The 16,883-nt window shown below is 36.7% G+C and overlaps 1 protein-coding gene across 2 annotated transcripts in view; it reads left to right on the top strand.

Annotated features, from left to right (window-relative positions):
• Window positions 1-16,883, top strand: part of Tex11 (testis expressed 11) — a 202,376-nt gene that overhangs the window by 57,588 nt on the left and 127,905 nt on the right. For both annotated transcript variants that reach the window (XM_021153053.1, XM_021153052.1), the window contains exons 10-11: window positions 10,917-10,971; window positions 15,826-15,921. In XM_021153053.1, coding sequence (XP_021008712.1) covers window positions 10,917-10,971; window positions 15,826-15,921 — 151 coding nt within the window. The remainder of the gene's footprint in view (window positions 1-10,916; window positions 10,972-15,825; window positions 15,922-16,883) is intronic.

Raw genomic sequence — 16,883 nt, 5'->3', positions numbered from 1 at the left:
AGTATTAGGTTCTAATGAAGTAGATTTACATATTGAATTCCCTGGAACCTCATATCATGAGGGTCAACTTGGACCTGGAGCAGGCTTGAAGTCTGAATATGGGATAGCCTGCTAGGATATGTCTAGAGTTTAAGTTAATAGAAAGTTGCTTAATATGCTTGGTATGATACTGGATTTCCTGCAACCCAGGCTTACAGGAGCCAGCATCATCATAGGATATGTCTGCAGCCTGAGGCTGTAAGAGCAGGATATAAGTCTTTACCTCAGAGATTTGGCTGTCACTAGGCAATTTCTGGAGAAGTGGGTACATGCTCACAGTGGGACAGACTTCTAGTGTGGGTCTATAGTTTTGGACTCAGGAAAGACCTTCAGTTTTCTAATTATGGCAAATAAAATCTGGGAGAGGATTTTATTTTTACTATACTAATTACTATTTCTTCTGGTATAGTCAAATAAAGTTGACATATTTTTTGCTTTGTTAAATAAGTTACTTTTGCATTATAGCAATTATATATATATATATATATATATATAATTACATAATATACATAATATGGAAAGCTAATTTTCTACACTACAGTACCATAGGTACTGACTATTAACATTTTACTTATATTCTTTTGGCAGCTTTCCAAGAATAGTTATTTAAGCATCTTTTACATTTATTTGTATATGTATATTAATAGGCATACTTAAGCTATCTGGGGGACAAGCAATTATATGGCTCAGTGGGTAAAGGCACTTGCCACCAAGCCTGATAACTTGAGTTCCATCTCTGGAACCTACATGGTAGAAGGAGAGAACAAAAGCCTACCAGTTGTTCTATGACCTCCATATATGCATTGTTGCTTTTGATGTCTTACACACACACACACATACACACACACACACACACACACACACACACACACCACATGCACACAAATAAATGCAAAAGATGCTTAAATAACTATTTTTGGGAAACTGCAATGGAATATAAAAAATGTTAATAGTGAGTGCTACTGAGTCTACTCTCCAGTCTGTAATAAACATAACTTTAAAAAAAAAGCTTTTTGTAAGTCATGCATGGTATCTTATACTTCTGATACCAGGATTTGGAAGGCTGAGGCAAGGGAACTGACATAAGTTTGAGGCAAGCCTGGGCTACATAATGAGTTCCATGCCACCTCAGTTGTGGTACGGTATATGATCTTTCTCAAATACTAGTTAAATGAATGAATGAGTGAATAAGTAAATAAATAAAATAATTTTGCTTGTGGAAATTAAAAAAGATTGCAAAAAATTAAGACCAGTTTCTATAAAATTACTTAAAAACAAAATAACAAGAATTATATTGCTGATTTAAAAATTTATAGTATTCAGGTTTAGTGAACCAAAATTATGTAATTTCCATAATGGTTTTAAAAATAGCTCTTATATGTACATTCTTTGAGGTGTTTTTATTTATCACCACTTGTTCTTTACTGTTGCTACATATGCTAGAAGGGCTGGGTATGTGGCTTGCCATGCATGCCTAAGGCCCTGAATTTGAGTTTCAGCATTTCTGGAAAAAATTGAAATGTATACCACCAGAGATACTAGAGTCCTTATTATAAAAAAGTAAGTAAAATACAAAATACAAATGTGTTATATGCACAAAATTAGTGGTCCAGTAATATGAGCTTAAATAAAATATATGTGAGTTTTAAGTGCTTATTAATGTTATTTAAAAATTTTACTGTTTTCAACTAAGTTACTGACAATTTGGCTTTAAAAATAATTACACACACACACATATGTCAATGTAGTGTGAGCTGGGAGAAATTGCAAAGATGTCAGAAAAAAATCCTAATTGTCAGCTGACTTTGACTCATCCTATTATTATGTGTCACAATGTCTTAGCTTGAAAAAAAATAAGTACAATATCATCTATATCATATGTGTGTAGTGAGGATTACATAAGTATCCAAAAGTAGTTTTACAAGTTAACCCTCCCCCTAGTGGTACCTTTTTAATTTTCTGGCTTATTACTGGTACTCTACATTAAATACACAAATCTAAAGATTTGATGCTATGGGAAACATCATGCAGTGTGCACCTTTCTGGGTGTTTGTTATCTCATTCAGTATAATTTGGGAAGGGACATAGTAGAACATGAGTTATATGAAGAGAGGAAGGGGAATAATGGTGTGGAGATTTTAAGTGGGGAAGAAGTTGAAGCATAGGGCAGAGGAAGGGCTGGGATGGTGGCAAAATAACTGCCACTAAGGATGGTTGCAAAGTAAAAATCTGAAACCTAACATTTTATATGCACACACACACACACACACACACACACACACACACACACACACAAAAAGGAGAAACTGTGAAGTTTGGGAAGAGATATGGGAGAAGTATCTGGGAAAAGGTGAGGGGTGATTATGATCAAAGTATATTGTATGCATGTATGAATTCTCAAAGAAAAAATGAGAAATATGTTGAAAATATTAAAGATTTGTCTATTGCTATGATGAATTATTTAAAAATAATTATATAAACTGATTTTAATGGAAATGAAACATATTAGCACCATCTAGTGGAAACACAAATTGTGCAATAATAATTTAAATGTAGAATATAATTTAATAAACATTAATTTAGAGCTAGAGACAATCTTATGAATTGTCTAGTTTAGGAATTTAGAAACCATTTTATGTAGAGCTCTTGAATCCTGCCTGAAAAGTGCATTCTCTAAGTTATACTTTAAATAATTTTCGTACTTAGTATTTTCTTGTAAGACTTTTTGAAAAATTCTTTGCTTGCTTATAAAATGTTTGAAAATGAACGATCTAGATAACTTCAGTTCTGCATAGATCAGGAAATAGAAATGTTCCCAGAGTAAGATATTTGTTCTAGGGTGCACATCTCAGGTGTTAGAGCTTTAATTTTCTAAGGATAATCTTTCTCCAAGTGTCAATAGTGTCTGTTTCTTCATTCCTGATTTTAATAATTTAAAACTTTCTGCTTATTTTTCTTTTCAATAATGTTAACGGCTTTGCATCATGTATTTGATCTTTTGAAAACACCAGATTTTGGGTTTCTTAATTCTCCACTGTTTTTCAGTTTTTATTTCATTTCTATGCTAATCTTCATGGTTTCTTCTGTATTTACTTTAGATGCTTCTCTTTCTCTCTTATCCTTGGATAGATTTTTTTTTGAGTGTTGATTTGATACCTCTATTCTTTTAAAGCATAGGGGTTTCTATCTATATGTTTTCCTGAGGGCATTATCCCATAAGTTGTTTTTTATGTTTTTTTTTTCTAATCAACTCAAGGTATTTTTCTAATTCATCCTCTAATTTTATTAATTGAACCATTGGTTTTTCACTTGTATATTGTTTAATTTTTACATTTACTAATTCACAAAATTTCCTCTTCAACTTAATGTTGAAAATATGTTTTATATATTTTATGTTACAGTTCTCTTAAATCTAATGTGATTTTTTTTTTTTTTTTGGCCAGCATATATTCTGTTCTGACATACCTTCTATGTTCATTTGAACAGAATATTGGTAGTCTGTGCTATAAATGGCTTTTTGAGTTTAGTAGGTTTATAGTATTGTTAAGTGTCCTGTATATGTTGTAAATTATACTTCTATCCACTATTGAAAGAAGATTATCAAAGATCTCAATTATTATTGAGTAATATACTTTTCTCTTCCCTTTTGTCAGATTTTCTTTCAGGTATTTTTGTGGCATGTACTTACTATAAAATATCTCTCCTTTGTTTGATTTTTTGAAACATGGTGCCATTTAGTATATGGTGGCCATTAAATATAAATAAATTAAATAATACAATAAAACTATATAGTGAAGCATGGCCTTGAACTCCTGGTCTTTTGCCTCACTCTCCCAAGTGTTGAAATTACAGGTGTGCACCACCATGCCTGGGTCTAAAAATATTCTTCTTTATCTCTAGTGACTATTTTTTTTTTGTTTTGAAGTCTATATTACCACAGTCACTCAACTATTCTTATAGTTTTTATTTTGGAACATTTTGTTCTATCCATTTACTTTCAACTTCTTTGTAGCTTTGAAATTTTTGTGGATGTTATAGATAACATGTAGTTGGATTTTGTTTTTTTAATGTAATATGAACATCTGTGAGATATTATTGTATTATTTAATCAATGCATATTTAATATTGCTATTAGTATTGGTAGATGTTTTCTTTGTTCTTTCCTAATGTCTTGTGATTCCTTTTCTTTCCTTGGCTCTTTTACTATCTTTTTGTTTTTTTTATTTCTCACTTAAATAAGTATACAGAGTGATGAATTTTATTATACTTTGTCCTTACTCATCTCTTTTCATCATCACTCCCTTACCCCATTTCTCTGTGATGGTTAGTGTTAATTTTTGACTTGATAAAATCTATAACCTCCTAGAGGTGGGCCTCTGGGCACACTTGAACATTAATTTAGGTAGAAAGGCCCATCTTAGTTTTGGGTGAGACCGCTCTCTTGGCAAGGAATCCTGGTCCAATTAAAAGGAGAAAGTAATCTGGAGATTAATATACTTTAGTTCCTCTGTCTTTAACCTCGATTGTGGCTTTAAAAAAATTTTTTAAACATTTATTTCATTGGACTAAGCATGGAGAAGTTAGAGAATGAAGGAGCTGAAGGGGTTTGTAACTCCATAGGAAGAACAAAAATATCAACCAACCAGACTCCCCAGAGCTCCCAGGAAATAAACCACCAAGGAAGGAGTATATACATGGAGGAACCCATGGCCCCAGCCGAATATGTAGCAGGTGATGCTTTTGTCAGACATGAATGGGAGGAGAGGCCCTTGGTGCTAGGAAAGTTTGATGCCCCAGTGTAGGGGAATGCCAGGGTGGGGAGGCAGGAGTGGATGGGGGAGTGGATGGGGGGAGCACCCTCATAGAAGGGGATTTCCCGAGGGGAAAGGAGGTAAAAAAAACCACTAGGCCTGGTTTGAGCTTCTGAAACCTCAGAGTTCACCCTGTCAGAATGACACTAGCTTCAACAGGCCACACCTACCCCAACAAGGCCACACCTCTTAATCCCTTCAAAGTAGTGCCACTCTCTGATGACTAAGCATTCAAATATATGTGCCTATGGGGACCATTCAAGCCACCATAAAAGCACAGGCTATGACATTCATATGCACAAAGGTGATGGCCTAGAATGATGGTAGAAAAAGAGCATCCCTTTGTTTCTTGATTGTGAATGCAGTTTTTCCAATTGCTTCAAGTTCCTGATGTCTTTATTCTCCCACCATGATTGACAGTACTCCTAAACAGAAAGCTGGATAAACTCACCCTGAAGTCACTTTTTGTCAGTGTTTGAGTCACAGTGACAGGAAAGCAACTAAGCTAACTCTCCAACCGCTTTCTTGCCGGCCCCTCCTCCCGAGAGTCCTCCTTCCTGCTATCATGCTAAGGCATTACATTACCGTTTCTTTCTTATTCTTCCCCTGGCCCGCTTCTCTCATGGTTCTCTTTTTTTATTTTCACCCATTCCCATCCATGTATATATGCATACACACATACACACAAGTTTAAATCTAGATTTTGTGTATGACAGACAACATGAGGTATCTGAGTATCATTTATTTAGCACAATAGTGACCTCCAGCTCCATGCATTTTCCTACAAATAACATGGATTTATTTTTTTCTTTTTAACTGACTAAAATTCCATTGTGTTAATGTACCCTAATGTTGCGGCCTGCCCGCAGTCCGCGAATGGTTCAACTAAGAATGGCAGTTCGAGCTGAAAAGAGAGGAAGCTAGACGGGGCGGGAGAAAGAATGGGGCCAAGACGATTCCATGTTCAAGGCCCCCCTTTACTAATTCCAACATTCAGTTATAAAGGAAGGGGGAGGGATCCCAATTTCCCGCCAAGTAACTCGGGGTCCAGTAGCAGGACGAACACGTGTGTGCCTCCAAGCAGCAAAGCNGACAGGGTCCAGCAGTGGGCGTGGCAGAACGAATGAGCAGGAAACTCCACCCTTGAGCAAGCAGGTTCAAGCAGGTGGAGGAAGAGAGACCACACCCTAATTTTTTTTTATCCATTCATCTGTTGGAGGACATTGAGATTAGTTTCTTTTCTTATTGAAATTAATGCGGTTGTAAGTATAGATGTGTATGTATCTTCACAGGAAGTTAATTTAGAATTCTTCAGGCATATATCCCTGAGTGGTCTAGCTGAATTGTGTAGTAGTTCCAATTTTTTATTTTTTTAGGAACTTTAAGACTGACTTCAAAAGTGGCTGTGTGAGTTTACATTCCCACCAATAATGTATAAAGATTCCTCTTTCCTCACATCCTTGCCAGCATTTGTTGTCTTTAAGAATTAATGTGTCTATGTATGTAAGTGTTCTGTTTGAAGATGCATATATGACACAGTTTATGTGGAGGTAAAAGGTAACTTTGTGGAGTTGGTTTTCACCTTCCACTATGGATTTTGGGGATCAAATTCAGGTCATAAGGCTTGTAAGAAAAACATTTTACCAATTAAGCTACCTTGCCAGCAGTCCTTTGGATTTAATTCGATTTATGTTATATTTTTCTTTATGACCACCAGACTGACTAGGATGAAATGAGATATGCTCTCAAACAGTTTTAATTTGAATTTCTCTCATGATTAGAGATGTTAAACACTTTTCCACGGATTTATTGGACTTTGTATTTATTTTGAGAATTCTTTTTAAAAAAACTTTATATGTTCCAATTTTTATTAGCACAATTGATTTAACATAGTGATAGGTTCCACAAATATATTTCCAGTCACCTATATCATATACTTTGACCATATTCACTCTCCTTAACCCTTCCCTTGTTTTCTCTCCCATCCCCTCTCTTCCTTTTCCCTTTCTGAAATCATTCCCTTTTCACCCCCCTTTCATGTTCCACTCACCCTTAGGGTCCACTGTGACATTTGTCATCTTGAGTCTGGGTTGTTTCACTTAACATGGTTATTTCCATTTCCATCTATTTTCCTGTAACTGCCATTTCATTCTCCTTTATGGCTGAATAAATCTCATGTATGCTTTGTTCAATTCATTAGCCCATTTTTAAAATTTATTTTTTGATGTTTAAATTTTGCATTTCTTTATACATTCTAGATGTTAATCACCTGTGTGGCATATTTGTGTGACAAGAATGAAATGAGACCCATGTCCGTCTTCTAGTACAGAAAATAAATTAAAAGTGACTGAGCAGCTTTAACTCAGAGCCAGACACTAGCAGAGTGAATATAGGGAGGCCATGGCAGGATGCAAATATATGAAAGCTGCCTACAACTTAAGAATTCCTCATAACAAAAGAAATTATCATCAGAGTGAAAATTTAGAGTACAGAATAGGAAAATATCTTTGCTATTCATCTGATAAAAGATAAATATCTAGAATACACAAAGAATTCAAACAATAAAAATATGCTAACCATTAAATTAACTCCGTGAAATTAACTGAGTTTCCAAAAGAAAAACATACAAGTAGCCAACAAACACTTAGTATTTAGTATCCTTATCCATCAGGGAAATGAGAATTACAAGTACTCTGAGATTCCACCTTATCCCAGTAAAAGTGGCTAACATAAAACAATCAAGCAAGTGAACAATAGGAATGGTAATAAATGTTGGCAAGAATGTAGGAAAATAACAGAATAGCTCAGGAATGTTATTTAGCTCAGTTTTAACATTCTTTCCCTCTGGAAACTCTTTAGCTGGTTCTCCACACTCCACATTGTTGTCGACCCTACAGTATGCCAAGCTTTTTTTTTTTTTTTTATCTTATCAGAATTAAGCCATTAAGCCTTGCTTACAGTATTTTCCTAGGTCAAAATCTCAAAATCTTTCACATTCCTCCACAAAACACCATAATCAGGCCTATCACAGAGATAGCCCACTCCTTGGTACCAACTTCTGTCTTAGTCACTTTTCTGTTGCTCTGAAGAGACACTATGATCAAGGCAACTTATAGTACGCATAGTTTATAGTAGAAATAGTTTAGGTCTCTCAGTTTCAGGGGATTAGAGTCCATGGCTGTCATGGTAAAAGGCACAGCATCAGGAAGGCAGGTGTGGTGCTGTAGTAATAACTGAGAACATCTTTATTTGCAAGTAGGGATCCAACTTGGAATGGCCTGGGCTCTTGAAGACTCCAAGCCCATCCCAGTGACACTTTTCCTCCAACAATGCCACACCTCCTAATCCTTCTGAGAAACTCCACCACCAAGGGAACACATTTTCAAACATATATGAGTCTGTGGGGGGGGGATATATTCTCATTCAAGCTACCACAAGGGTGACATGTTCAATTTTTTTTTTTTTACCGTTTGAATTTTTCTTTTATTTTTATTAATCATTTTATTTGTTTATATTTCAAATGATATCCCCCTTCCTGGTTACCCCTCCACAAACCCCCATCCCATCCACCATCTCCCCTCTCCACTTTGCCACTATGAGGGTGATCCTCCACCCACTCACTCACTCCTGCCTCACCACTGTAGCATCCTCCTATGCCAGGGATCAAGCCTCCACAGGACCAAGGGACTCTCCTCCCATTGATTTGAGATAAGGCTATTCTCTGCTACATATATATCTGGAGCCATGGGTCACTCTTGGTTTGGTGGTTTAGTCCTTGGGTGCTCTGGGGGTGGGGTCTGGTTGGTTGATATTGTTGTTCTTTCTATGGAGTTGCAAACCCCTTTGGCTCCTTTAGTCCTTCCCTAGCTCTTCTGTTGGGATCCCTGGGCTCAGTCCGATGGTTGGGTGTGAGTATCTGTATTGGTCAGGGGCTAGTAGAACCTCTCAGGGAACAGCCATACCAGGCTCCTGTCAGCAAATGGTTTTTGGCTTGGCATCAGCAATAGTGAGTGTGGGAGGTTGGTGTCTGCAGATGGGATGGATCCCTAGGTGGGGCGGTCTCTGGATGGCCTTTCCTTCAGTCTCGGTTCCACTTTTTTGTCCCTGTTTTTTTCTTCGGACAGGAACATTTCTGGGTTAAAAAATTTGAGATTGGTGGGTGGCCTTCCCTGTCCCTCACTGGGGGCCGTGCCTATCAACTGGACGTAGTCTCTACAGTTTCTATCTCCCCTTGGTTGAATATTTTGGCTATCAAAACAATGACTTCATGAAATTTGAAGGCAAATGGATGGAACTAGAAAATATAACCCTGAGTGAGGTAACCCAGACACAAAAGAACACACATGATATGTACTCACTGATAAGTGGATATTAGCCCAAAAGCTCAGATCACCCACAATACAATCCACAGACCATATGGAGATTAAGAAGAAGGAACACCAAAGTGAAGACCATTTTCTTAATGATTGTGTCAGAGGGTCCAGGTCATTGTACGTGGTGCCTTCCCTGGGCTAGTGATCCTGGTTTCTATAAGAAAGTAGGCTGAGGAATCTATGATGAACAAGCCAGTAAGCAACACCCCTCTGTAACCTCTGCATCAGCTCCTACCTTCAGATTTCTGCCCTGCTTGAAGTTTCTGCCCTCACTGTTTTGGTGATGAGCCATTACATGTAACAGTGAGTGAAAGAACTCCTTTCCTTTGCAATTGATTTTGGTCATGGTGATTCATCCCAGCAATAGTAACCTCAAGACCATCTCCAGTTTTCTGCAATGAACTTACATATGGCATACCCTTTTGGAATACAAATTTTATGGTGAATAATCTTTGTGTTTTTGACTTTCACATTTTGAAAGCCTGAGGCTCATTCGAATATTATTTATGGCTATCAGAGTGTCCCATATGGAATATAATTTGTTAGAAATAAAGAGAACCAAAAGTCGAATTTCTTTGTTCCCAATCACTTTATTCATTCTGAATATAAATCTAGGCTATATTCGAAGCTACTCCGCTTTTTTCCGTTCACTCAGCTGCACGAAGGACTGATAGTGGTTTACTGGGGTATTGTATGACGCTTAATGTATTTGTTCCTGTAAAATAGTACTTGAATATGAATATATATGTACATATAATTTATATTTTTGCAGCTTAAAAATTTGTTCACACTCTATCACTGAAGGAAGCCAAGGCAGGAACCTGGAGGCAGGAACTTAAGCTGAAGCCATGAAGGAATGTTATTTAGTGGCTTGCTCCTCATGCCTTGTTCAGCCTCCTTTATTACATATTCCAGGACCACCTGCCTAGGGATGACACCACTCGCACTGCAGTGGCCCTCTTGTATAAATCATTAATCAAGAAAATGCCTCACAGTTTTGTCCATAGCCAATTTGCTGGGAGACATTTTCTCAATTGTGTTTCACTCTTTTCAAAGGACTAACTTGTATTAAGTTGACAAGAAAACTAACTAGGCCACATATTTATCTAAATAGAAGAGCATGACTATAATTAAAATGTGGACTTGTCACATAGAATTTGAGAGTACAATAGTGTTTACCAGAGTCAGGGATAGAGAGACATACAGAGGAATTGTTTAACATGTAGAAAAATATATTTACATAGTCTGAGCAAGTTCTGGGGTTTTATAGTATATTTAGGTAACTACAGTAATAATTGTTCATATATTTCAAAACATCTAGAAAATAAGATTTTGAATTTTCCTCATTAAACTGATAAGAATTTGAGGTGATCCATGTATTAATTACGTTCATTTGATCATTCTAGATGTGTATAAGAGCATTCACTTCATCTGATAATAAGTATCTTTCAAATAAAAATATAAAAACCTAAGAAAATGTTGATTTGTTGGTTATCTCCTGAGGAAATTGTGATTTTCTTCAGTTAGAAACTATTGCTTTATAAAAATGTCTTTTATGTGTTAGTGAGTAATCTGTTCGCATGCAAAATAGAAAAAATTAAAATAAAGTATGATTATATCATATCTTCTAAGCAATATATAATCCTTAGTGTGAATGTATATTCACTCACATATTTTTCTTTTTTAATGCTAGCCAAAGCTATGAAATTGGGAAGATGGATAGGCGTTCTGTTGAACCACAAATGCTGGTAAGTATCATTTAATATTAGAGAAGTAGAATAATAAAATACAAAGTTATGTTAGATAACTCTTATTAGTGAATAGATTATCTATTGGGCACATTATTTAATATTTTAGTGCATTAATTTCCATAAAATTTATATAGCAATATAATTTACCCCATAAGTTCATATTCTACTTGTGAATTAACACACACACACACACACACACACACACACACACACACACACACAGTATTTTGGATAGTGTTTTACTTTGTAAATCATAGCTTTTATTATTGCATAGTTTAAAGTTTAATGTTTTCTTTAAATCACCAAGATAGAAGATTTCATAGCCTTTCCAAAAAGCACCAACTAGTAGCCAAATGTTCACATATGTGAGCTTATAGGGGACAATTTTTATTTTAAAATTTATTCATACAGTATATTCTGATAATGGTTCCCCTCTCTCAACTCCTTCCAGATCCCCCCTCAAACTCCATACCCTTCCCCCCTCTTTCTCTCTCAAATAGGCAAACAAATGTCAAAAACCCCAATAATTTGAAAAACAGATGCATACATAAAAATAAAGTGAAAACACAAAAAATGTTCATGTGTGTGTACACGCACACACATACACACACTAACAGAGCCCACAAAACTGGAAACATAGTATACACGAAAAAGGCCAGTACAACAAATAATGCCCAAAGCATTAAGAGACAAAAAGATTACAAATGTATGGAGTTCATTTTGTGTAAACTATCTACTGCTTGTATTGCTTGTAATGGGACCCACCCTGAAATTGGTTAATATCCCCAGTGAGACTTCATTGATAAAACTAGTTTTCCTTTGCAAGTGGGTGTCAGTTGCAAATAGCATCTTGGTTATGGGTGAGAGCCCATGAACACTTCCCCATCTCAGTATTGGGACTCTGTCCAGCTTGTGTGTGTGTGTGTGCGTGTACGCACACATGAACATTTTTTGTGTTTTCACTTTATTATTTTTACATATGTATGTGTTTTTCAAACTATTGGGTTTTTTGACATTTGTTTGCCTATTTGAGAGAGAAAGAAAGGGGGAAGCTGGACAGAGTACTTCGCATGCTGTCACAGTCTCTGTGAGTCAGTATATGCATCAGTCCTGTTGTATATGGAAGATACAGTTTCCTTGGAGTCATTTATCCGCTCTGGCTGTTCCTCATAGCTCCGTGAGCCATGAGAAGGGTGTTGATGAAGACATCATTTAGAACTGAGTATTTCAAGGTCTCTCGTTCTCTTCATATGGTCCAGTTTTGAGTCTGTGCATTAGTTGGCATCTACTGAAAGAGGAAGCTTCTCTGATAATTGCTATGTTCCTAAGCACAATAATAGTACTTAAGCCCCATGGCCTGTCTAGTTTCAAGTTCCTGGCCACCTGAGGAGTACCAAGCCTGGGTTATATACATCTTGTGAAGTGGGCTTTTCTTGCGTGCATCGACTCGACCAGCAAGAACGACGCTGCAACAGGATCCTTCTGCACGCGTTTATTGGGAGAGCTTGATTGCAGAGGCGAAAAGACCCTCAGCCCAGCTCTGGTGCTGCTTTATATAGGCCTAGGAGAGGCGTGTCTCACACCCGGATTGTGTTGTGTTTGGTTGATGCTTACAACCTCATTTGCATTCCTACATCTGATTGGTTACTTTCTCTCTTATCTGATTGGTTACTTTCTCTCTTATCTGATTGGTTACTTTCTCTCTTATCTGATTGGTTACTTTCTCTCTCTTCTGATTGGTCAATTTCTCTCTCTTGTGATTGGTCAATTTTGGTCAATTCTCAAAACCTCATCTTGGCAAAAAACTTTCCTGCCTATGTATGCGTGGTGGCCAGCAGAAGCCTGTGCCACTTTGCAACAGCACATGTGGCTTCCCACAGGCTTTTAAATCTGATCAGATAGTGGTTGGTTACTCCAGCAATGTTTGTGTCACTATTGCACCAGCCTATCTTGTAGGCAGGTCACCACTGTAGATTGAAGAGTTTGTAGCCAGGTTGGTGTTTTCCTTTCTCCTCTGGTAGCATGCAAGGTACCTTCCAGTACCATGAATAGTAGTTATTAAGGATGAAGGCTCTGGGTAAGTACCTGCTTGTCTTTTCGTGTTCAATGAGTTGTGTAGATAGTGTCGTTAGCAATAGGGCCTTGTATCATCAGTTCGTGGATAACAACCTTGACAACAAGCCTTGACAATAGCCTGGGTTGTTTGGGGGGGGGTTCTGTGTGGTCCGTTTGGCCAACAACTCACCTAGATATAATCCATTCTTGGCATAGGGGACATTTCTTAGACCATGCACTTGGCTACAGAAGTTAACTGGTTAATTTTAGCATTTAATAAAATGTGGCTGTAAATACAAGTGATAGAATTACTTTTTATTATATATTTTCTCTATTTACATTTCAAATTTTATCCCCTTTCCTCATTTCCCCTCTGAAAACCCCCCTATCCCCTCCCCCTCCTCCTGCTCACTAACCTACCCAAGTGGTAGGATTATTACATGAGGAATTTTAAATATTCATATCTGTTAGGATACCAAATGTACAAGGTATCCATCAAACAATTGTCCTTTGATCTTACCTACTACAACCACTATTGTATTTTCTGTCTCCATGAATTTAACTAGTCTAGGTAACATATGCAAGCACAACCAAATGTCATTTGTCTTTATGAATGGCCTACATTTTAAACATACTGTCTTTACAGTTCATTCTATGTGATAGACTGTGTAACTTTTTTTCCTTTTTAAGAATATATTGCTCTCTTACTCTTGCTTACCGATTGCTTCCTCTTGCCCTCTTGGACTCTTCCCTTCCTCTTCCCTCCTCCCCTCTCTCCATATGCTCATGGCCGTCGTGACCAGCCTTTACTTCTGTACACACACTCTCTCTCTCTGCCTTTCTCTGCATCTACTACCCTCTTAACTCCCCTCCCCATGCCCTGAATAAACTCAATTCTATACTAAAAAAGGAATATATCATTGTAATCACTTTTTAAATTCCTTTTATTTATACTTTGATCTTTTTTTTACAGTCCAGACTTTCTCTCCCTCCTGGTCTACCTTCCGACTGTTCCACATCCTACACCTTCTTACCCCATCTCCAAAATATAACACTAGTGGCTATATTTTATGTTTTAAAAAAATACTTCCAATACTGCTTTGTTAAAATTCACAGAGCCATGGTTTTGATGTTCTTGAACTTTTGGTATATATTTTATATACAAATATATTAATCATACCTGAATTAAATTTAAAAGATATAATTCAAAACCAGTAGTGCCAGTGAAATAATTGGGGTAAATAAGTGATACCTTCAGTATGTAGAAAGGTCCACAGAGAAGCGGCAGGGTTAACTAGTGTAGTGAGAGATTTTGGCAGGGGATAGGCCTCGCAGATAGGATTCACAAAGTGAAAAGAAGACGGTTCTGAACCAGGAATGTAGATGAAAGGACGGCTAGTGAGGAAAGAAAGATGGAAGATAGCACCCATATGATCCTATAAAAGATTTTGGTGAGGTAGTTCTGAACTAATTTTTCATTTATCCTTGGAATACCTTCCTGATATATAAATCAATGGTAGTAAATTCCACAAGACTTAAGTGCACAGCTTGATGAATGTTTTTATAGTCTTTTATAGGTCAAGATACAGAAATTGCCCCCACTCTGAAAAGTATCTTTATCTCTGTACCAATTAGTACACACCTCTCAAGGGGGCAAACCCCAGTATTCTGACCTTTATTACAGATTATTATGGGCTACTTCTGGCTCAGTTTTTTAAACATAAATTCTGAGATTTATCTATTCTCCTGTGTTTCTGACAAGTGACTACTTTGGCTATAATGCAGTAACTACAATATCTCTTAGAGAGTTCATAATTTCTCTAAAAAATTTCTCTATGGGAGCTTACAAACTCTTATAGAGTTGTTTTGCAGCAATTATGGTATTAATTTTTAAGTATCTTATTTGATTCATCTTAATGTTTAACTTAAAAACAAAGAGAAATGATAATGCAGACATCATTACTCTGGTCTGAAGGGGACTAATATGCTTGACATTTTAGAAAAAGTCAGTAGGGCATCTTTGCCTTATCCTACAGTCCCTATGATACTTAGAGGGAGACACACATACTGATATAGAACCTCTTACGTTTAACATTTGTTTCTTATTAACATTTTGGTTAATATTCACATAGTAATATAATGTGTTTGGATTCAATCTATTCCCCTCTTCCAATATTTGCCATGAATCTGTAAACACATTCACATCGACTACATTTGCTCCCTGTGTGATTGTTGTCCTGGCTGGAGACATTGACTTACTTAAATGATAACTTCACTCATTTTAAGATGCAGCTGATTTGGATTTTAAATTGGGAGTAATAAAATACTTTAATAGTAAGATGCCATAAAGACAGTAAGTTTTGTTAAGCTGGGCACAGTGGCATTTGCACCCAAGAAGTTCCTGGAAAGTTCTAGGCCAGCAGGAACTACAGTGTGAAACCTTGCCTCCGAAAACTTTATAAAAAACCTAAACGTACAAACAAGTGAACACCCCAAACAAACAAAAGCCACCACTACCACCAAAAACCAAAACAAAACCACAAAAGAGAAGGAAAATAATTATTTTAACACAGTTATATTACATTTAAACAAGGCACAAGCACAAACAATATTATCATTTCTTAGATAATGTTTGGTATAAACTAGCACAATGAATCATATTTTGAGAATATGTGGTTGTATATTACAAAAAGGTAACTTATGTCCAAGACGATACCATCTTTGTGCAAATGCTAGCCAGCTGTTGTGCTGTAGTTTGTTCCTTAGCTAGAAACTTTTCTCTGTTGTTTATTACAGGCTAAAACGCTGCGGTTACTAGCCACTATTTATTTGAATTGTGGTGGCGAAGCATATTATAACAAGGCCTTCATTGCTATACTTATTGCAAACAAGGTATGAGGCTTTTACTTTTTAATATTAAAATTTTCACAAGTTTTAATTAATGGTTTGAAATTCAGTTTAGACATTCTCTTTAGTATGCCTCTTTAGAAAAACACAACAGATTGTTACACTCTTTCTAGTACATAAAGGTAAAATAAAATATTTTAAGTAAGTTTACAATTTTGTTTTGAGCTGCATTCATAGTTGTCATCAGCCGCATGTGCGTTATCTGTAAGCCATCAAGTTTAGGTTGGGCAAGCCTTCCTGAGCTAATCAACCTAAGTAGAGGCAAGTTTCATGAGTTGTCTCCATCTCTGGGCACTCAGCTTGTTGCTTTTGGGCTTGTGACAGGGTAGTACATTAGAGTGGAAGCATGGGATCGAGGGGACCTATTCACCTAATAGCACCTGGGAAGCCAAAGAAGGGAGAGGGAGAGGAGGAAGGAGGGAGAGGGTGAAGAAGAGAGACAGAGCATGTGTTAGAGGCACCAAAGTCCTACTGTGTCCTTCAGTAGTATTGCTCCCTCCCTTTCCTCTTAAAGGCTCATCACCTCCAAATAGCCCTGTAGCCTGGGGAACATTCTAATACATGGGTTTTTGTTTGACATTTCAGATCCAAATTATAGCACTAGAAACTATACATACATGCTTTATATACTTGGTTGTGGGTGTGTATATGTACATGGTATATGTCACACTAGAAAAACGTTTATATTACTTTTGAAGTTGTGGGAAATGAGATGATGTGACCATAGAAAGTCCCAAGTTAGACTGAGCTTCAAAGAAAGCAGAGTGGAAAGATACAGTACTAGAAATCTAAGCACAGTAATAAATCCGAGTTAAAGTTTACTATTTTAGATTATTCTCTGTATTTGTATCACACACACATCGGTGTTTGCTTTCTTTAATTTTCATTCTTTTTGGTTTTTTTTCGAGACAGGGTTTTTCTGTGTAGCCCTGGCTGTCCTGGAACTC

This window comes from Mus caroli, chromosome X (genome assembly GCF_900094665.2).
Source record: "Mus caroli chromosome X, CAROLI_EIJ_v1.1, whole genome shotgun sequence".
In the NCBI taxonomy this organism is placed as follows: domain Eukaryota; kingdom Metazoa; phylum Chordata; class Mammalia; order Rodentia; family Muridae; genus Mus; species Mus caroli.
Note: the sequence above shows the minus strand (reverse complement) of the source record. Positions and strands in the feature narration are given on the sequence as shown.